General features: G+C 41.4%; 1 protein-coding gene across 8 annotated transcripts in view; it reads right to left on the bottom strand.

Annotated features, from left to right (window-relative positions):
• Positions 1 to 24,218, bottom strand: part of LOC307026795 (mitogen-activated protein kinase kinase kinase kinase 4-like) — a 110,494-nt gene that overhangs the window by 42,794 nt on the left and 43,482 nt on the right. For 7 of the 8 annotated variants that reach the window (XM_079662392.1, XM_079662393.1, XM_079662388.1 and 4 more), the window contains exons 3-10: positions 18,328 to 18,384; positions 7,655 to 7,780; positions 6,523 to 6,633; positions 6,076 to 6,166; positions 1,998 to 2,128; positions 1,436 to 1,490; positions 1,248 to 1,326; positions 509 to 684 (exon numbers count right to left, since the gene is read on the bottom strand). In XM_079662392.1, the coding sequence (XP_079518518.1) occupies positions 509 to 684; positions 1,248 to 1,326; positions 1,436 to 1,490; positions 1,998 to 2,128; positions 6,076 to 6,166; positions 6,523 to 6,633; positions 7,655 to 7,780; positions 18,328 to 18,384 (826 nt within the window). Of the gene's footprint in view, positions 1 to 508; positions 685 to 1,247; positions 1,327 to 1,435; positions 1,491 to 1,997; positions 2,129 to 6,075; positions 6,167 to 6,522; positions 6,634 to 7,654; positions 7,781 to 8,033; positions 8,183 to 18,327; positions 18,385 to 24,218 lie in introns of those variants that run through there. The other variant, XM_079662389.1, reaches the window with a different exon arrangement.

Genomic DNA, 24,218 nt, shown 5'->3' on the forward strand with positions numbered 1-24,218 from the left:
ACTTTTCCTTGTTCATGTGATGTTTGTTTTGTTTCTTTCCGTTAACTGTCAAGTGGGAACGAAGTCTTTTTTTGTACGTTTTTGTGTTTCTCTTATTTTCCTACCACACTGTTATGATTGGCTGTGAATAAGAAAACATGAAGGACAGACCATCTATTTCTATTTATTTTTATTTTTTTTAAACAGGGGCAGGTAATATAAGATGATTTTCTTCTCCCTGCTCCTTTTCGGGTACGGTCTGTTTATAGAGACTTTTTTTGTAAATAATTGTTATACATTAAGATGTCCATACCATGAACGGAACAAATACAAATTCAATTCAATTAAAAATGCAATGGTAAAAACATTAGTAAGGTGGAAAGTGTAATGGTAAAGCATTACATGTAATCAATCATTACCGTTTTATTATAAACCAACAGTTTGAGACTTTTTTCCCCTAAAAATAATAGTTTAAGCTTAAATGTAACATTAGAGGAAAGTGTAATGGTAAAGCGTTGGATGTTCTCACCCTTCTCGCCCCTCTTCTTCTTGGTGCGGTCGATGTGGTCCTTCAGCTGGATGCGCACCTGCCTCTCGTTGGGCTGGTCCCGGATGTACGGGTGTTTGAGCAGCTGGTCGGTGGGGGGGCGCTGCGTGTAGTTCTTCACCAGGCAGCCCTCGATGAAGCTAAAGAACTTCTTCGACCTGTTGAGGATAAATGTGATGGTTTGAGTTAAACATTTGAAATACAATATCTTTTTTTTTATAACACAGCTTAGGTGAAAACTTGATTCTGATTGGTCAATTTGGACATTCCAGGGGTCTGCAATTGTTTCATAGCAGACCGTTGCTAAGAAGAGTAGTCCGTTGTTAAGGAGAGAAGACTGTTGCTAAGGAGAGCAGACTGTTGCTAAGGAGAGCAGACAGTTGCTAAGGAGAGTAGACTGGACGTCAGAGAATTCCACATAAGAAGACAGACAGGAAGTAAATACTAACAGAACACAGTATGGGCTCTGGCTGTGTTTAAAGACTGGTAACCGGATAATAAAATATGAACAGACGTGGACAGTTACAGAAATCCTCGATCTGTGCTGCCGTCATTTTAATTTACGTTGCTTTATTTCTTAGGCTGAAGCAATACCATCATTTTCAAATCAACATTATGAGTCAAGCGGTTGGTTTATTTAGGATGTAGCGATGGATTAAGTGCCTTGATTCACATTTTCCCTTACATGACGAGAGTGGAAAGATTAAAAACTGAAGCCCACCATTTTTTAGACTTGAGCCGAGGAGGAGGATTTCTAGGAATGAGGAAGAGGGCTCTCATTGGATGCATGTCACAAAGAGCTAGAAGAAACAAAAGAGAGAAGAGCAAAACAAATACATAAAAGTTAAAAAATAGTTTACTTTTTAAATGATTTATAGTTTTTGAAACCTGAATGTGATGTGAACTTACGTGGAGCTCCTTCAGCCATCTCTATGGCGGTGATTCCAACGGACCACAGGTCACTCTAAAGGGGGGGAGAGGAGTTAATACACGGCTTGAATGAAAACTCAATTCTGATTGGTCAATTTGAACATTCCAAAGGCCGTTGCTAAGGAGAACAGCCTGTTGCTAAGGAGAACACTCTGATCAAGGGACTACAGTATGTGCAATAATATCAATCCACAGAAAAAGAAGTCCGGTCAATTTGATGTCAGAACGTCGTCTAAAGTGCAAAAAAAACACACAAGTGTCTGAAGGAAAATATGTTTTGCAGTATTTGTTGTTATTAAACTGTTCAGAACTTTTAATTAGGCACATAAACCGAAACAAGAGGCTTTAATATTAAATAAATACACAGTTTTTTAAATGTGGAACATCTGGGAGTTTTACTTCACTTCATGATGGGGACTATTTTCTCACTTTCCTGGGATTCATTCTTGTTATTTTTACTTCTATCTTGATTTCTCTGCACACAGCCCATGTTGTAATGTTAAACAGCAGATCTCATGTTAGTTGAACTCAGGTTCCTCACCCTGTAGTCGTAGGTAGCGTCTGGGTTTTCGTCGCAGGCGATGACCTCCGGGGCCATCCAGTACGGCGTCCCGATGAAGGTGTTCCTCCGCCCCACCGTGCGGTCCAGCTGAGCACTCACACCGAAGTCCACTGGGAAAAGAAAGTGAAATTAATTATGAAACGATTCATTAAGAAAGTTGTTTCTATACAGTATCTGAGAACCAAAACAAATCGTACCCGAGGAGTGTCGTACGCAAATACTTGTTGGACTCAAGTAAAATGTGGAAGACGTACTCAAATCCTTTACTTAAGTAAAAGTAGAGACATGAAGGTGCTTGAATGCTTTATAACAAATGATGTCGTTACTTGAGTAAAAGAACAGAAGTTTTATCAGTTTTAAATGTACTTAAAGTAACAAAGTACTCAGTTTGCAAAATGGCTCTTTTTACAATACTACTGTAAAAGATGAGATATATTTAAATACTTTTAGAAATACTGTGTGGAGGTAGTATGCATCATATCATGAAGGCATAGCGTTTTTTTTCATATAAGATTAAGATTTACTTTGATCCCAATTTGGGACATTTTTGTAAATATGCATATGTAAACCATGTTAAATAAATGTAGTGGAGTAAAAAGTCCAATATTCACCTCCAAAATGCTATAGCAGAAGAATATTAAGCACAAAATGAAAATATAAAGTATGTCTAAGCTAAGGTGGCCAGATTTTCAAAATTAAAACTGGAGACATTTTGAGTTTTGCGGTCAATATATCAATAACATATCCAATTTTCTTCACTGTTAAAGAAAAAAGGGGGACAATTCTGGTTTAATGTAATTTGAACTGTTGGATACAAACAGAAGGACGATAGCTCATATGAGACTTCAAAGGTCTTTTATTTTGAAACTCTACATCAGATTGTCCTGATTCTCTCTGAGTGACTAGATGGGGTGTCCTGCTATTACCCTGGAGTGAAATAAGGCTTTGATGATTTGACAGTTTTTTATTTATTCTTGTATAAAAACGGAAGGACGATAGCCCATATATGAGATTTCAAAAGTATTTTATTTTGAAATTCTACATCAGATTGTCCTGATTTTCTCTGATTGACTAGATGGGGTCTCCTGCTATCACCCTGAAGTGAAATAAGTATTTGATTGACTTCGAATGACTCTTTGATTATGGACAGTTTCCATTAAATAATAATCAAAATATAGATGGACAATAGATCTAATTTGAGATTTTAAACAGCATACATTTTAAATTGTGCTTCAGAAAGTAATGTTATTTTAGGAGTGCTGAGAGATGGTGTCAACATCAATTGAAATTAGTCACCCAGTGGAAATGTCAGATATGTCTTCTTAACTGTATAATTACATTTTACATTCACTCAGTTATAATGTGGTAGTTATACTAGTTTATTCTAAATTATTATTGATCACATTATATAGTACATATTTCTTAATTTAAGCTCCAGTATATATGAATATGTTTGTTGTGTTTTTTAAGTATATTTGTTATTGACCGAGTAAACGCTTTTAATTTGAAGGCAGTTTTTACAGGCCTCTATCTATCTATTCAAGCACCGCAATACAACGTGGTGCGGGCTGGCTTGACTGTGTTTTTTCGAAGTGGGGGCTGGCTTGACCTCAGTCTGTTTACCCAGTGTTTCCTGAATTGAAACATTTTATTTCACCTTGCTATGTGTTTTTAATATATATTCAAAAACGGGGACATTTCCGGGAACAGTTTCAACCGGGGACAGGCCAATACAAACGGGGACTGTCCCCGGAAAACGGGGAGGTCCAGTCACCCTGCAGATCCTGAGAGCAGACTAATAATGTAAGAGGGGTCATTCAAATTCCAGCCCCGAGCCAAATAACAGATTCAGCTTCTTCTGATCGTAGCCTTGTAAATTAAAATGTCCCTCGTTCTCTTCTCACATTTAAAGCAACACACTCGAAACCAGAGTGTAAAGGTTACGTTTCTGTGTCTCTACAAAGTGTTTTATTGTGACCACAGTGGAGACATGTGGAGACATCACAGGACAGCAATAAACAAGGTCTCAACAGTAATCTCATTACATACGGTTATCTAATCAAAGTCAGTTGGAGAGTGAAAACCATTTCAGGGATCATAAATTAAATATGATTTCCAGTTTCAGAAACATTAAATAACCTGTAAAATAACTGAGTATCAAGACCGGACAGTGAGGCTGCCAAACTGCAGATATTAGATCATGTTTGATTGGAACCAAAGTGTCTTTCACTCTCATGTTATCAGAAGAAGACACCAGAGGCCTGTACTACGAAGCAGGATTTTCTCTTAGCCGGCTAACTACAGGGAAAACTCGGGGTTTCCGGTCCTACGAAGCTGGTTCTCTTTTTAGCAGGCTAGATCTCCATGGTAACTTATGCTGAGCGGCTAACCTGCCCCGGAGCAGGTTAGGTTGCAGGCTAAGAGCTCAACTCAGTGAAAGCACTGCCTGCTGACCAATCAGAGCTCAGTGTGCGGAGTTTAAAGCGATCAAGTCATATTACAGGAGAAAGGAAATACAGAAAAGCTTCAGAGCAATCTGACTATTATAACATTAGCGTTAAGAAAGCTTACTTAAATATCTGCCACAACATAAGTAACCGGATCAGAGTAACATTAAGTACAGTCCGCGGCATATCACATCATCATGTATCATATATTTCCTTATCTGAGTCAGCTGAGCCGTATCTGGCCGTGCAACACTCACAGTGTCACAGACTGAATGCAGAAGTATTATTTTAAGCAACACATTAAGTTGAGGAAACACTCGAGACAAATGTAATTAAAGTCAGATCCACTCGTGTCTTAGACGGGGCAGTGATATCATAAACCTGTTAATGTACGCATTCAAACACTTGTTCTTTTACCAGCTGTATTCACCTTGCAGGTGCAGCTATGTGGCTTTGATCCTGGATAAAGTATTTAAGTCATGGATGTTTAAAGTTTAAGTTCTTCATATTTGTCTAATATTAAAGTTCACTTTTCATTCAGGAAGTGTGACGCTGCGCTGTCAGTACGCTTCTCCATGTTTGTGATTGGTCGAATGCTCCAAATACCACCCCTTTCATGTGAACGCGCACCTAACTAGATAGGACACGGCTGGCTTGAGCGATCCACTTGATAACCACCGTCGTAGTACCGTTTAGCGAGAGCGCGTATGTTTTGGATTAGGCCAACCGGCTAACCCAAACATATCCAGGTTAGGTCGAACCAGCTTCGTAGTACAGGCCTCTGGCTACAGAACTTTGAGTTGTTGACATCCATTCTTTTTTATAGGAATTGTAATCAAGGTGGGTCGATTTGCTTATTAACAGCTGGTAGGAAAAAAAGCGAGGTGGTATGCAGGCAGAATTAAAAGGAGCAGAATATTGGTGACAGAAAACAGCCGATGTTTCTGTAGGGTTCATCGAGTTCATTGAATTCCCTTTTCACAGTAAATGCTAAATGGATTGTATGCAATACAGTGTTTCATCCAACCCCTCAAAGCACTTTACATTCTATAACGGCCCGTCCAGACTCCAGCTTCGACAGGTTCAAAAACGGTTTCCAACGCGTCTGCCCATTCACTTTGAATGGGGTGACGTCACGTTGCCTCGCCTTTTGCCGAACTGAATTGTGGGTAGCAGAGCGGAGCTTTCCTGGCGTTTCAGGCTGCAAAAGTTGAGCAATGTTCAACTTCTGAAGCTTCTGAAGCTTTCGGTGGAAGCTTCAGCCAATCAAATCATATGCAAGTACAAGCTCTAGCCAATCAAACCGCTGCTTGTGTGCCAGGGGCGGGAGATTCATGTGATTGGTTATTGGTCGAGCTTCAGACACGCCCGCCGGCAAACTTTTTTTGAAGCTGTAGTGTGGACGGGTCGTAAGGCATCTTTCCCCCATTCACAACTTAAGTAAGCTAACATTCACAAACATTCAGATACATGTTCATTATAATAACATCACAATTCAGTTTATGACACTAACTAGTAGTAAAGTATGCCATAGGTTCACAAGTACTTGCTGTGTTAGACTACAACTGTGCACTCATGTGAAAGCGTTTATAAAGTCTACAGGCTCTTACCCAGTTTGACTTCAGCGTTTTCAGTCAGGAGCACGTTTTGTCCCTTGATGTCACGGTGGATGACGTGGTGAGCGTGCAAGTGAGCCAATCCCTGTGCGGAGGAGAGAAGGAACAAACATTTGACATGCTGTTCGCTTTTAGTTAAACTTACTGCAACAATACTGAACCAAACTCCTGTCCTGTCTCTCAGACATTTGCAATTTGTCAGCAGAACAGAGACACTGTCAGACTTTTCAAGACATGTTTAATATAGCCTTTTAAACAGAGCTATTAGACGCTTTACAAGTCATATTTCAGCACGGAGGTTGAAAGCACGAGTTTTAAGTGTTTTTCTGAGCTTTGACAGCGTTCAAAAACACTCTGTCTTAGTTCATTGTGTTTTTAGTTTGCCCACTAAAGTATATCTCATTAGTAATGTGACACAGTGATGAATGCTTTGTGACTGACCCTGAGGATCTCTCTGGAGATGTATGCGATCCAGTCCTCCTTCAGCGTGTTTCCTTTAGTGTTCTTCACCAGATCTGTGATGGAGCCGGCGCCACAGAACTCCATCACCAGCTGCAGGAGAGAAGAGAGGACAGTGAGAAGACTGAGCACACACACACACACACACACACACACACACACACACACACACACACACACACACACACACACACACACACACACACACACACACACACACACACACACACACACACACACACACACACACACACACACACACACACACACACACACACACACACACACACACACACACACCCCTTAGTAAAGCCCTGGGATAACATGGTGGTGCTTTGTTCTACCTGGTGTATGTTACCTCAACTTTTAGGGGCCTTAGTTCATCTACTCTGTGTGACTTGTCCAACAGTAGCCTACATGCATCTCCCTCTAATCCTTAGTTTAGCTGCAGAGGAAATACTGTGTCACGCAAAGGGACTAAAAACAGTTACATGAGATTGTTAAAATTACTAAAAGTTGAGTAAAATCCCAAAACTGGCAGGGGGTGATGGAACTGCTAAATTATATATCTGTTTTTACTGTTAGAAGCACACTACCTAAATGTTTTAATACACACACACACACACACACACACACACACACACACACACACACACACACACACACACACACACACACACACACACACACACACACACACACACACACACACACACACACACACACACACACACACACACACACACACACACACACACACACACACACACACACACACACACACACACACACACACACACACACACCGACCATCTGAGCATTTTACCACTAATAAATCAAAACCACATTCATTTTGTAGTATGACTACCTTCACCAACTGTCAGTCTGTATTAGTTTGTCATTTGATTGTTTTCCTTTTTGCCTACTTGGTCAAGTCTGAAATGAAATGACTCTCTGGTGAGTCAGTATTATGAGTCAAGTCTTTGGTTTATTTAGTATGTAGCAGCGTGTTAACGTGCAGTGACACGGTGCAGTACGAAGTTTAGTTGAACTTGAAGCACTTTGTTATGAATGAATATAAATGATACATAATGAATGGTAGAGATCTACTCACCCATAGCTGGTCGTCGTGTCCCGGCGGACTCTTCTTGATGAACGCTCCGTAGTACGTGGCTATGTTTCTGTGGTGGGAGTACTTCTTCAGCATGTTGATCTCCAGCTTGATTTCCTCTTCTTCATCCTATAAAGACACAGAGAGACAATCATTAGTGTGGAGTAGGGCTGGGCGATATGGCCAAAAAAAGAAATCCCCGATTTATTCACAAAAAATACGATTTAAATCGATTTTCTCCCCACCCCCCCCCCCCCCCAATTCATATGCATATGAAAAAGTAATTGTTCCAAAAAAAAAACCTGGGGTCCAAAACTTTAATCATGTTAATAAACCCCGGCTTTTCCACCGTATATCACCGTATCCTTTGCTATATACATACCGACCGCATCTGTAATGGCTTTCCAGCGGGCCGAATTCTTGTCATACGGGATGCAGTTTGAAAATGTTTGTGTTACGGTGGACTGTATTTTGGCGGCTGTGCGTGAGGTGCTTGTTGTGCCGCGGTCTTTTTCATGCCGCTGCGCGCAACATTTCTCCGATTCAGCAGGATGCTTTTGTTTTGCAGCGGGGTGTTGTCTGGTCTAAATCTGACGCAAACCAATTCCAAATAACGGATGACACCGTGCCTTTCTTTGGAACAAGTTTCTTCCCTGCTCGTTGTCATGTTGTCTGTGTATCACTCTATTTGGTAAATGCGCGCACTGTGCGGGGGGGGGGGGGGCGGGGGGCTGAGCCCATTCCGAACTACGGGAGCCCAGAGGGAAGCGTTGGCGGATGTTGAAGAGAAAACCGATTTTCATTTAAACAAGTCGACGTGAACTACACACTCGAGTTAATCGATAAAATCGATTTATCGCGCAGCCCTAGTGTGGAGTAAATACTTTTTTATAGATATGGGTTTTGGTGCATGTCAATGGTTCTTCAAAGCTGTGTTCCCTCCAGAGGGAGTTTCTCTCCCACACACTCTTCCCCCCCTGCCTGACACGCCTCCATTTGTTTACTTCAGGAACATAGTTACATCAGTATGTAACACTTGCCAACATGTGTTACGTGATGGGCTAAGGGGCGGGACATCTGTCAGCAGTTGACCAATCACATCAGAGCAGACTGGGCTCTGGTTTCAGACAGAGGGTGAAAAAAGGTGCTGCAGCTCAGGCAGAATGAGAGAGATAAAGAGCTTTTTGAACATTAAAGCATGGAGACAGTAGAGGCACAACATACAGATATGAAGCTGGAAATGTCCTCTTTAACAGTTCAAATAAATCTGTTTCTAATCTCCGAAGCTATTTTCTCTCCGAATATCAAAGACGTGTTCTAGACTGAGGCGAGTAAACAGTATAATTCCAAAGCGGTCTAATAAGCGGATATCACCCGAACAAACAAACATGCAGATACAGGCTGAACTGGAAATGAAAACAGAGACGAGCTAACCCCCGTCTCTCTCCTCCCGCTCTCTCAGGATATTACAGAACAGACTCAGACACGCATTCAGACACAAACAAGATCAGGTGATAATGCCTCCATCGCTGAGGCCGTGTGACATTTATTTGCGAGCGTTTTGCTTCTTATCCCTCAGGCCGAACGGGGCGGACATGACATGACATTTTCACCGTTAAAACAGCTGCTGGATAAGCAGGCAGCAGCCCGGACTAAAGCAGAAACACCGCATGCCCACAAAGAAAAACCCTCTGAGGAACCGAGAGGAAAATCTGCTTGGCTTTTCATTTTGAAGCTCATGAACCTTTGGCATTTTGTTGAACAGATGTTTTAGCAGTGCTACGAGATGAATGCTAACATCAGCATACTAAACAAGAGAGTACTAACATGGTGATGCTAAGACTGTGCTTTTTTTAACATCAATGTCAGGGAGGCTGCGGCGTAGTGGGTGAGTGCGTTGGTGTGGGATCAGGGGGTCACAGGTTCAAACCCCACTGTCGTTGTGTCCCTGAGACACTTCACCCCAATTGCTCCTGTGGGGATTGCCCACAGTATTGAGTATGTCAGTCGCTTTGGATAAAAGTGTCTAATAAGTAACATGTATTGTCATAGTTTTTGATATTTGAAGTAAACTATGCTTTGTGTCCTTCCTGAATAGTCAGATAAGCTTCCTTTATGAGAAGGTAGCGGTCTCTATTACAAATAAATGTTTGGGTGTTGGGATTCCTTTCTTTAAATCATGACGTTTAAACCTTTTAGATTTTATTTTTCCCACTCTTTCCATCTGTGTTTAACTCAATTTATTACAAAGATGGTAAAAGGTATTAATCAAATCAAGTTTTATTTATATAGCACATTTATAAACGATTTTTGGTCGAGCCAAAGTGCTGTACATATAATACAAATAGCCTACAGTAGAGACACTTTACAGCAAATACAACAGCACAGATTGTTCAGAATATCAGTGTGAGAACAAACGACCCCCTCTGTCCTTAGACCCTCTGTCCTTAGACCCTCACATCGTACAAGGAAACACTTCCAGAGCAAACCCACAGTTTAAAGGGGAACATGGGAGAAACCTCAGGGAGAGCAACAGAGGAGGGATCCCTCTCCCAGGACGGACAGACGTGCAATAGATGCCGTGTGTAAATCGAACAGATAATACATTTGCAACATATAGACCGAATGTTAAGGAATCTAAATCTGTGTATGCTATGCCTCTCCGTGAACATCTAATCTAAATTTGGTGGATTTCTAGATCACTATTTCCAGAGATATATGCAATAAGCCCATCCCCTTTGGAGAAGACCACATGTTCACTATTTTCGGTCCCAAACAGCAACCAAAAGTCAAATACTTTTATACAACCATCCATTTAAAAAAGACTGGACTTATTAAATAACATGATTGTGCTTTGTTCTACCTTGTGTTTGTTACCTCAACTTTTAGGGGCTTCTACTATTTCTTATTTCTCCAACAGTAGCCTACATGTATCTCCCTCTAATCCTCTGTTCTAGCTGCAGAGGAAATACTGTGTCACGCAAAGGGACTAATAACAGTTACATGGGATTGTTAAAATGATTCAAAGTTGAGCAAAATCACCACACTGGCAGGGGGTGATGGAACTGTCAGGTTATATATCTGTCTTTATATCTGTTTTTACTGCGAGAGGCAAAACTACCTACCTGTTTGAATGCACCTACAGTAACTAAGGGGTGAGTGATTGCAGCGTGGCGACTGCCAACACATCATAAAGCCCTTCTATTTATGACTGCAGGGAGCTACCTCAGTCTGCTGGCTGTCAAAATACTTGTTGTGTTTTTTTGGTGCAGGAAATGATAGGTGTTAAATCACGTGTGTCAAACTCAAGGCCCGGGGGCCAAATCAGGCCCTTGGTGGATTTAATTTCGGCCTGCGGGATCATTTCTAATTACTATTAGATCTGGCCCTCCGGTATATTGCACGCACACCTTCCTCAGCTCAGAGCCTGACCCCAAACATTGATGACCTTGCACCCAAGAGGATTGTTTAATGTTTAATGTTGTTTTTATAGGCAATCATTTAAGCTTTGTTAGTTCCAGGTTTAATATGTGCAATAAGTTCATTTCAATAAGTTCTGCAGTAAACATTGAACCAGTCCGGCCCTCGACGAGTACCCATTTTTTACATGTTGGCCCACTTTGTGTTTGAGTTTAAATTAGTACACAATTAAAGATGTTTGGAGTTTTATTTAATTTTAATTGTCAAAGAGATGCTGATTTGAAACCGCTGTTACATACAGTTACGGCATTTCCTGTTTGTGCCGGAGAGAGGGGAGTTTGTCCCAAAGCTTGCTGCTGTATTTACTGCCTCCATCTGACAGGAGGGAGCCTCGTTGAGCTGCGAGTGTCACTCCACGGAGTGTGTAGGGGTAGGGGTAGGGTGTAGGGCGTGGTTTGGGATTGGGCCACAGTGATGAGTCTGTCTGACTCTGAAATATGCAGAAAAGTCGACAAACAGTTCCTCTTACGGTCGACAGACGATCCCATCGCCCACAAATTGTCGGTCATGTGAACATTTTTGGAACGAGTCGGCGTAATTACAGCTGCTGAGGGACAGAGTGGAGGAGCAGGGAGTTCCTTACACAATATTTACCACTTCGTTAAGATTTTATGAGAGCCAACACAAGAATGGTTACTTTTTACTATGTTATATATCACAATGAGATATCAACTAAATCAGCTTTTTAAATAATAAATGGACATGATGTAGTCACGTGCCCCGCAATAAAACACACGTTGAAGAGGGAGTGGACAAAATAATAGGAACGGTTAAAGCAGCCAAAACGTATACAAAAGTCCAGCTAAGCACGATGAGGCCCTAAGGAAATGTCAACTTTTTAAATACCCTACTTTTCATTTCGTTGTTCTTTTCATAAAATAAGTCAGGCTAGAAAATCCTCATTTGAGTCAACTTCAATAAAAAATGTATTATGCCGTTATTGAATCAGCAAGACAACGCATTACATGTGGAAATATGTGAATAACGCGTAAGTAGAATGTAAGAAAATCTTAGAAAATACTCATTAAAGATTCATTTGTGCTGGAAAAATAGCCTGACTCTTGGAAACATGGAATATGTTAGCATTTAATAATAAAGTCGGAATTGTTTGACGCTCGATATTCTGTGAGATGACTCATTTATTTATTTCATTACGAGAATCTGCGAGCAGCTGTTTTCAGAACCTGACAGTGTTCAACGCTGAGCTCCAGCAGACACACAGTCAGTCTGTTAGAAAGCATCATTAGGATTACACACACACACACACACACACACACACACACACACACACACACACACACACACACACACACACACACACACACACACACACACACACACACACACACACACACACACACACACACACACACACACACACACACACACACACACACACACACACACACACACACACACACACACACACACACACACACACACACACACACACACACACACACACACACACACACACACACACACACACGATACAGCTCCTTCGACAAGGAGACAGCACCCTCTCTCCATCATACGTTCTCTTCGTCTCGTCTTGTACGCTGTCCATTTACTCTGGACCCTCCATCACTCTCCTATAATGGCTTTTATCCTCTCGTAAAGGACATCCCCTCCCCCCCCCCCCCCTCTGTGTCCTTCTCTCTGTCTGTCTTTGTGTCTCACTTTCCCCTGATACACTGGCGGTGAAAAACAAGGCGTCCCGAAGCTACTTATTATCATTCCTGGGTTATGAAATGGTGGGGAGACTCGGCGGCGGCGGCGGCCATATTGCTGCTGAGGCGTTACAGCACACAAAGTGGATCGGAGCGAACAGAACCGCGACCTCCTGGGGGGGGGGGGAGAGGGGAGCAGGATGGAAAATGGAAGCTGAGGAGGAAGAGGGAGACACTCGATTCGACAAAAGGACAAGAGAGGTTGACATGTCTCTAAGGGCATCAATAAATCAAATGTTATTTATATAGCCTAAATCATAAATTACACATTTGTCTTTACCGGGTCTAAAGCAGTGCTTGGGGATGACATTACATAATCAGGATTAGTGTTTCCCACAGAATTTGATTCTATTTGTGGGGGCACCGCACCCCCCAAAAATATAATTTACAATTTAGGCACTTACAACGACCAATTACAGGGACATTCTCCCTGGAGTAACCGAGGGCCAAGTGCCTTGCTCAAGGGCACACTAGTATTGGTGTTGCAGGCAGGATTTGAACTCGCAACCTTACGATCATCAGCCCACCTCACTATCCATTAGGCCACCAACAAATTTAAAAAAATAATAATAATAATAATTTTTGACCTTTTTTTTTTTATCCATTTGTGGTGGACGATATTTAATTGTGTCGGCCCGCCACAAATAAATCAATGTATGGGGAACATTGCGATACAGAGAAAAGGTTACCGTGTTCCCCGTGTAAAAGAAGATGTAATTAGATTACTGTTACCTTTTTGAAAAATAGGATTACTAGCAGGATTACACTTTGTTTGAGTCTCGCTGGATCACATTGAGTCAGCAGCAGAGACTCAGAGCTGCAGCAGGAACATTTCTCCCTCCCTGTATTCGTCTCCTTTTCTTATCAAGGGTGAGGATGACTTCACCTTTTCTGTCTTTCATTCCCTGAAGAAAACGGAGGCGGAGACAGAGAGATGGAGAGGAATGAGAGCGAGACGAGGGAAGGTGCCAAAAGAGAGAGAAGGGGAGAAAACACAGGCGAGAATCTGCTGAAGAAGAATGAAACGGAGAGGATGAATTGACAAAATGGAAAAGAGGTTGAGATTGGACGTGAGCGACGAGGAGAAGAGAGTAACGGTGGCTCCTCCCATAATCCCACTGCACTTCAGATGAACCTTCTCCAAGGAGGAAACACATTATCCATTCAATGTCTCAGATCTCAGGTTTCCCTCGCTCAGCTTCGGCCCTTCTTCTCTTACCTCCCTGATTGTTGTGCGGTCAGTTCAACACACCTCATGTTATGTTTTGGGTGTCGGGTGTTTTGGTACCAACCTTAAAATGAAAGTGCTGCTGTGCATAAACAAGATTTAAAAAAAGAACCATTACCTTTTCCTTTGAGAAAGACAGAGAGGGGAATCTGATACTGAAACCTGATGAAGACATTCAGTAAATTACTGCTGTATTTGAGGCTGAACTCAATTGTATGTAAAGCCACCCCCTAGGGCTGCTCAATTAATCGTATTTTAATCGCAATTACGATTATGGCTTGCAACGATTACGTAAACAACGTTATCGAAATAAAAATATATATTTTTTATTATTATTTTTATAATTTTTTTTTTTTTTTCAGTTGAATTATACTTCAAGTTCAGGTTAATCAACTGTCAAAAACATGCTGTTCAAACGTTTTTTCTCCAATAAATTGATGTTTTCAAAGTAAATGGATAATCGTTTTTAATAATCGTGATATCAATTATTGACCCAGTGGAGTGAGTGGAATGTTTTACCAAAATGTTGGCTATATGTTAAAGAGTTTTCAGGTTGTGACAGTGCACTGCAACATGTTTGTTGATCTTGTTTATTGGTATTTATTATTTTTGATATTATTTATTTAAATGTAGACATGAATGTATAATTTATTTTATTTTATTTTGTATTGGTTTTTCAGTTGATTACCCTGAACGTATAATTCAACAGTTAAAAAGTTTAAATTATTATTTGTATTTGTTTTAAAGTACAATAAATGGATGTTTTCAAAGTCATTGAATAATCACATTTACAGTAATAATCGCAATTACAATTATTGACCCAAATAATCGAGATTATGATTTTTGCCATAATCGAGCAGCCCTACCAGCCCCTCTTTCTCATTTTGATCTTATTCAACAACGATAAGTCCTTTTTACGCTTTCAAACATCAGATTTAAAGTGGTGTTTTATTGGAGAAACTCAGTTTTAGGGAACCAATCGACAAATTCAAAAGTGTTCGTCGATTTCGAAATGATTTGGTCAACGACAGCCATAACCTTGAACGACAGCCATAACCTTGAACATGCAGACAGAATATAAATTAGTTCAATTATTAGAAGCATGGAAATGTTTAAATCCCAGCTCTACACACGCTGTATCTCAGCCTCTCTTCTTCCTCTGCATATGGAACAGGAAGTGGTATGTGGGTCAGAGAACATATGCTGAGACGTGCACAGAGGGAAGAGAGTGCACACACACACACACACACACACACACACACACACACACACACACACACACACACACACACACACACACACACACACACACACACACACACACACACACACACACACACACACACACACACACACACACACACACACACACACACACACACACACACACACACACACACACACACACACACACACACACACACACACACACACACACGAAAGGAGATTAATGGCTTTGTTGTTTTGCATTGTGACATGTGAAAGTTCCTGTGGCTCCATCATACACACTCCCAGTGACAGACGTGTGTGTGTGTGTGTGTGTGTGTGTGTGTGTGTGTGTGTGTGTGTGTGTGTGTGTGTGTGTGTGTGTGTGTGTGTGTGTCTGTGTGTCTGTGTGTGTGTGTGTGTGTGTAAATATCCCAATCTTCTCCAATGCAAATAACTTCCTCTGCTCATTATTGGCGAGCATCCAGACGAACTGGAAGTGTTTATTTTAGAAAACGGCTGCATCATGTGGAAAAGGACCTCTGTAAACATCTCAGAGGGGCGAGGGGAAATAAATGAACCGCCATGTCTGTAATATTCTCTACATGTGTGTTTCTCTTCAGCCCGTCAGCTCGTATGAACACATAAACATCTAACTGTTCCTCGTCCTTCCTCTTTAATCCCGACAGTTGGAAATGGAGATTTCATTTGCCTGCAGGCTACTCCCAAACTCAGAGTCCCAATATTGCACTTGATTGTTAAGCGAAATGTGTCCCAGTCCATATCGGCAGCTAAAGAGAAATATATTCATCAGAAGCTGCAGCCACTACAGAGTGTCTTCAAACACTTACATCTCTCTGCAGTGTATTCAGTGAAGGTGGGACAAGGCTTTGAGGTGGCTTTAATCCATATATACTGAACAAATCAATGACTTCATGTCTTGCGTTTGAAGATTGGTGGCTCGAACCTACAAAACTTGAATGTTCCCGTCAGATTTACGGAGCTGATTACGGTTCCATAACTTTACGGTGTTTGTTAAACTATGTCGATCTCATTGCATTGTTATCAGCTTATTGAGAGGCTGGGCGATACGCTCATTCCTCTCTCAGACAGGAAAAGGTCAAGTGACTTCAGATGTGTGTTTGTGAACATTTTTACACTATGTCTCATTTGGTTATTCATTCAATGATGAGTAACACGAGACACTCACTCCACCACCATCGACGTCTGAGAGGTAGTTTTATGAAACTAACAGGACATTTCTGCATGTAGACACACACTGGCTACAATTACACAAACAGCCTCTGAGTCAACTTTACACACACACACACACACACACACACACACACACACACACACACACACACACACACACACACACACACACACACACACACACACACACACACACACACACACACACACACACACACACACACACACACACACACACACACACACACACACACACACACACACACACACTTTAAGACTATTGGTTTAAATGTCTCTTGGGAAATTGAAAATCTGTTGAGCTTGGACACAGACTCTTAAAAGAAAAACACTCAGAGGGTTTGAGACGGTGTGAATCTAAGCCTGAAAATTATGACTATTTTTGGACAGAAAACATCGAGGGGGCAGCGCGGCGGGAGAGAGAGAGGGAGAGAGGGGAGTCCGTTTGTTTTGGTGTTAACTGTTTTGTTGAAAGCCTGAGTAAAGAATTAAACTGACTTAGGCCAACAGCTGCCATGAAATCTGGGATCACTTCCAAATCTGCAAAAGTTCACGACTGCAGAGGTGATGGGAGCTATATTAGTCTCACCCCGAGCCTTTTCCATGCATATGTCCCATTTTACTGCCATACATTAAATTCTCTCTGTGGAGATTGAATAGCTGGGTGGAACATCTCTGAAAACAGTCAACAGAAGAACCATAGTGCTTCATTTACTGTACTGTTTGTACAGGGTATAAACAGGAATCCTGAAGTCAAATGTAAAACCTCTTAAGACCCTTTCCATACATTTGAAGACCTCATCGCCACTTTGAGTTCTAACCGGTTACCTTGGCAACACACTTTACCTCACATTGACTATATACAGTATTGATTGTCCTTCCTCCTTATCGTCCAAATAGCAATGATTACATTCAGGCACACTGTAGAATACAACCTCTTTGGACAATTTATATACTTATTGAAAACAAGCTACAAAATGTAATACCTTGGAAAATGCCGTTTAATACTTTTTAATAGACTTAATTTTCGCTAAATGTATTTATTAACGTTTAATACTTTCTAAGACCCCGCGGACACCCTGTGTTGGATAGAAAGAGAGCAAAGCTTTTCAGTTTTCCTACATTCCTCATAAACCCTGCAGAAATGGCAACTGCTGTTTAGCCGGCATGCTGCGAACAATAAGACTGTTTCACAGAACATAAAATGCTCTTTTCTATCCATGACGCTGTGGAAAAGCTGATAAAGTTGGCGGGGGGCAATAAAAGAAAAATGCTAGAGGGCCAATGCGGGTAGGATGCGTTTTGGTGTCCTGCAAACAAATCATTCATTTGCTTTGTTTACTTAGCAAAAATAAACCATAAAAGAGGGTTTTCATATAAGTCTAAATTATATATATGCTGATTAAATTGCATTATTTGACTTATTATATATTTTCTGGATTTTTTGTTTAGTTTTGTATACGAGGGTGTCCAATGCACCACCCATTACACTTTAATTCAAGTAAAATGTGAGTAATTTATAATAAAGAAAGTAGGATTTTGTTTTCCTTATCCGCCCCTTTGGATGTGCTCCTGCATTGTCTGCTTGTAGTTAGTTAACAACAAGTGCAGAAGATTGACCAACATGCATTCCTAACTTAATAAAATATGAATTTAAACTGAAAATCTTTTAAAATGCTCATAAATCATGAAATCCAAAAGGCATCCTTCCTTACAAGAAATCATGACGTACATTATTTTGATGCTCCGGCAAAATGGCAACAAAACATCAAAGTATACATGAAGCGCTTTAGACTGACCTCGGTGACGTCCATGACCTTGATGGCCGCCAGCTGTCCCGTCTTGACATGTCGACCCTGGAGAGAAAAACAAAAGAGAAGAAAGATAAGGGAAATGTAAACGTTGGGTTTCCACCCCCTCATGCAGCTCTATCGACATTTATTAAAGCTCAAATGGTCACAAGAGAAGAGGTAAGAGCACACAGTGACAATGGTATTCTTCTTTTAGGTCAAAGAAACGAAAAAGTGACCAATTAAAAACACTGGAAACAGACGTGGCGGAGCATTCAGGAAGCTCTCCAGACAGACGTTTCATGGGTAAGAAAACTATTCGGTTGGTCATAAAAACTAAAAACCACCAGTTATTTGTCCTCGACAATAGACTGCACAACTATGCAAAGGTCCAACGTGTTTTTAACGCAGACTGGTGTGAGGAATTCAACCATTACCAGGCTTAGGGAGTAACAGATTACATTTCTAAAAATGAAAGAATACTGTTAGTAAAAACCTAAAAATATCTTGTTGTTGCTTCTTCTCTGTAAGCTGTGCTGTTCTGTAGGTGTTAGAGCCATTTTCATTTAGTTATAATTGTCTGAATGATAGGCTTAATAATGATATAAAGTAGATTGAACTCTTAATTGATCAGGTATTTGTGTGAGTCACACTATGGTTTTAAAATGTATTAATTTAAGGCTCACTTATTTGTTACGAGATGTGCGTCAGTGTCACGTGCATGGCTATATGCCTATATATGGTAGGTTGATAGGACACAGCTGATGGCGATGAGACGGGGAATTGGAAAAATCTTTTGACCGTGTTCTTTTTGTTCTTTTTGAGACTGAAACTTTTATTAAAGGGGACCTATCATGCAAAATGCACTTTTGTACGTCTTTTATACATTAACATGTGTCCCCGGTGTTCCAGGGAACTCACCAAGTGTCAGAAAACACAACCTTCTCTATTTCCCTCCATACCAGAATCTCTAAAAAAGGGGCTGCAACAGATCTGATACAGACTGATCCAGATTTGAACACTTCTGTGACGTCACAGAAGTGGCGCTACGGCTATTGGGCCAACTCCACCAATCAGGAGGAGACAGCCACGGACATTGCCGTTCGAAAGCGCTGGAGACGCTGTAGTACATATGCCAGGCCTGTAGATGGTGCTGTTCTCACAGAATCAGCCCATGATGCAAAGACAGTGTTACATTGAGAGAAATGAGGAATGGCTCAAATGCACGATCGTTTGGTATTTTGAAAAATAAAAAGTATAAATATGCCTTATATAGGTATGGTCCTACACTATATTATTCAAATATAGCATGATAGGTCCACTTTAAGTATGAAGCAAAGAAATGTGTCTGTTTATACGCCGTCTGGACCAATCAATAAAGCTCATCTAATTCAACCATGATCTCCGCTTAATATGTTTGGAAACAAAGAGGGGTGCGTCAAAACCCACCACCCCGACAGAGAGGTGGCTGTTAACATGTAGACAAGGATTAAAACGCCACCACAGTAGGATAATACTTTATGTGTGAATACTTCTACTGCCTAGATCTAATTTATGGTTTTCACTTTCTTTGCTTCATTTGTTCAGTTTTTAATTCAGCAGGTGAACCTATACGTTCATCAAATAGTGTGTGTGAGATTAACTGTGTGTGTTCAACTAAAACGGAAAAGCATTTTCTGTCAGCTCAGATGTTATTTCTGCTTTTTTAAACTGTAGTATGTGCTCATGTGTTTCAGTGTTGGTGTAAAGCCTGAATATGCTGAATGAAAGGCAGGTTCCCCAGAAAAGCTCGGTTTCCTCTGTGGGTTAGCAGCATTAGCTCAAATGATTGAACAGATGGAAAACTGCAGAGGAAAGAATAACAGACGAGAGTTAGTCTGTGTAACTGTTTTACCCTGCATCATGTTTGTGGCTTGTTTGTGAACGGCCTCGTGATCCGGTGTCCTTTGTGTGAAACAGGACGGACACCTGAGCCGTTTCTGAATGAGTTAGCGCAGTCCGCAGTTTGAGTGATGAGGGATTAACCCGTTTTGGTTTTAGCCAAAGGGGACGTGTGTGTGTGTGTGTGTGTGTGTGTGTGTGTGTGTGTGTGTGTGTGTGTGTGTGTGTGTGTGTGTGTGTGTGTGTGTGTGTGTGTGTGTGTGTGTGTAGGCTGGGGTTGGCGAAAAAGGTCAAGGCGGTTTGAGAGAACAAACTGCAAAGACGACAAGGGAGCAGATCTCTGCTGTTTTTGTGAAACTGGAAACTACAGTATTTGAGTAGAGAGGTGAAGGAGCACAGAAACTCAAGACAACAATTAATGATGTCACATAATATGCTATTTAAATGTCTCTACTGTGACGTGTCTGGGCGGCTGTGGCTCAGTGGATAGAGTGCTGGACTTCGAATCAGGGGGTACCAAGTTCGAGTCCCACTGCAGTCAGCATGAGGTTGAGACACTTCTCCCAAAATTGCTCCTGTGGGGATTGTCCAAAGTACTGAATATATGTAACTCGCTTTGGATAAAAGCATCTAACAAGTGACATGTAATGTAATGTAATACTACATGAGTGTATAACAGTATGCAGTGTCTCTACTTTAAAGAGTCTTCTCCTGCTGATGTTCTGGTGTATATCAGTATGTAGTGTCTCTACTTTAAAGAGTCCTCTCCTGCTGATGTTCTGGTGTATGTCAGTATGTAGTGTCTCTACTTTAAAGAGTCCTCTCCTGCTGATGTTCAGGTGTATATCAGTATGTAGCGTCTCTACTTTAAAGAGTCCTCTCCTGCTGATGTTCAGGTGTATATCAGTATGTAGCGTCTCTACTTTAAAGAGTCCTCTCCTGCTGATGTTCAGGTGTATATCAGTATGTAGTGTCTCTACTTTAAAGAGTCCTCTCCTGATGATGTTCAGATGTATATCAGTATGTAGTGTCTCTACTTTAAAGAGTCCTCTCCTGCTGATGTTCAGGTGTATATCAGTATGTAGTGTCTCTACTTTAAAGAGTCCTCTCCTGCTGATGTTCAGGTGTATATCAGTATGTAGTGTCTCTACTTTAAAGAGTCCTCTCCTGCTGATGTTCAGGTGTATATCAGTATGTAGTGTCTCTACTTTAAAGAGTCCTCTCCTGCTGATGTTCAGGTGTATATCAGTATGTAGTGTCTCTACATGTCTCCATGCTTTAATGTTCAAAAAGCTCTTTATTTTTCTCATACTGTCTGTGCTGCAGCACCTCTTTTCACCCTCTGTCTGAAACCAGAGCCCAGTCTACTCTAATTGGTTAGCTGGCCGGCTCTGTTGGGATTGGTCAACCGCTTAGAGATGCCCCGCCCCCTTAGCCTATCACGTACAAGGTGTTGGAGCAGTAGCCAATAGAAGCGTGAGTGTTCTATAGTGATGTCATTATATTCAGGAAGTAGACAAGGAGTCCAATGGAGGCGTTTCAGGCAGAAAGAGGTGGGAGATGACGGGGCTTTTTTTATATTGTTTAGTTGAAATAAGAATCTGACAGCAGTGTGCAAAGGGAGAGGGAATAGAATACTGAGTGAATCTGCAGAATAGCGATTACAAAGCAAAGTGTAGGATGTGGGGGGGGGGGTGTTTTGAGCCGTATCAGCTATCGATAACAAAGGAAAGAGAGAGAGTTGAGGGAGGGGACAGAGTTGAGCGAACGGGGGAGGAGGGGAAAGACAAACAGAGCAGTTTCAGTGCAGAGGGGAGACTGAAAATAACTAGAGGCGATTCATCGGAAAGTCTATTCCAACATGTAGACGAAGTAAATGCATGGTGCAATAAAAGAAATGTGTTTATGACATTTAAACGGTGTAGGAAACTGTCTTAAGTGCCATTCATGTACAATGTGTGTTTGGTTTGTGAACGTGTGCTTGTTCATTTATTGTCACACACACACAGACACACAGACACAGACAGACACACAGACACACAGACACAGACAGACACACACACACACACAGACACAAACAGACACACACACACACACATACACTCAGGCACTAATGTTGTACATCATGTGTCTGTTAGTGTCTGCTCACACACCGACACACACACACACAGTTTTAGGTACAGAGTCCCATACCGCAGACAGTAACAGCTACACACTTTAACACCCTGCCAAACACTTGACACACACCCACACTCACACCAACGTAAGTATAGGATGTATGGATGACATCATGACAGATGCTGATGAATGAATACACACACACACACACACACACACACACACACACACACACAACCAGTCTATTTTCCTTCGTGAGGTTTAGTTTCTTAAGAGTCCTTGAAGTGAAAACCAACCATTTGTGACTCCTGTGTACGTGTGTGTGTGTGTGTGTGTGTGTGTGTGTGTGTGTGTGTGTGTGTGTGTGTGTGTGTGTGTGTGTGTGTGTGTGTGTGTGTGTGTGAAAGGTGACCTCAGAAGGCAGACTGTAATAATTACTGAATCCCCCCGACCGCTAACTCAGACGGTTAAAAGATGACATCATCTTCTATTTCTTTGTTCAGAAACACCACACACACACACACACACACACACACACACACACACACACACACACACACACACACACACACACACACACACACACACACACACACACACACACACACACACACACACACACACACACACACACACACACACACACACACACACACACACACACACACACACACACACACACACACACACACACACACACACACACACACACACACACACACACACACACACACACACACACACACACTTTGGAGCTGTACAGCACGTTTTGAGATTATCTTTTACATATGTTTCACAGTTTGTCCGTCAGATGTTATTTCGGCCAATCGGGACGGCAACTATTTATTCACTGAAGCCAGTAACAGACAACAGAAGCTAAAAGACAACACCGGACATACAACAAACAAACAACAACTGGCAAAGACATGGCTTCTTTTCAGGGTGTCACATGACCAAAGATCAAACTGACCACCGATACAAACCACTTCTTTGAAGATGAAATCAATCAAGATATAACTAATCAAATCTGAGGATTCACTTTTCAGATGAAAGTTTTTTTTGGGGAGAATGGTAAAAAAACTACGGTGATGACATTATAAAATGTGACGACAGACATTCAAGGCTTCATTTGAAAACCTTAATAGAAGCTTTTAATGAAAAAGTTTGTACTGTATTGGATGTTGGTTGGGGGTGAAACACTACATCCCGTTTCTTTGACAAAGGTTAAGACATTTCGATCCATTTGTTTATTAGCTGTAAGTTTCACACACTCTAAAAATGAAGCTCAAACAAACAGCGTTAACGAGCCTCGGGGTGAGCGTTTAGAAAGTTCCAAACGTTTAATGCCTCCTTCAAATCTGATCCCTGATGACATCCCTCACTCAGACCACTAAAGACAGGACCCCCGGGGTTCATAAGCTACCCATGATCCTTCAGCTGGTGTGACCTCTGACCCCTCGCTTTGACTAAAGGAGGGGAGTGGTCTGGATTCCTCATTAAAGTGGAGGAAGCAGATACTGATCTGTGGTCAGTTGTAATGGCTATGTGTTGAAAGAGTCTGATTCGTGATGAACAAGTGCTATGCCAGTTGATACGATAGTGAAACCTATATGACGCCATAAGAATGGGAAAACCCCAAAAACCATAATGCATCTTTAATCTTACTTTACTTTCACATTTAGCGTAAAATAATAATTTAATCCAATCAAATGTTGGACAACCTTCTGCTGCTTTCTACAGAGATGCGGTTGCTGTTCTTTTCCCTTCAAGATCTGGAAATCTGATTCCCTGACTTTTTCCGGCTGCTGCCAGAAAACACAGGAAAATGGGAAGAGTGAAGATGAGGAGGAGGAGGAGGAGGAGGAGGAGGGGGGGGTAGGGGGAGGAGGAAGAGGAGGAGG

This window comes from Notothenia rossii, assembly GCF_949606895.1.
Source record: "Notothenia rossii genome assembly, chromosome: 2".
Lineage (NCBI taxonomy): Eukaryota > Metazoa > Chordata > Actinopteri > Perciformes > Nototheniidae > Notothenia > Notothenia rossii.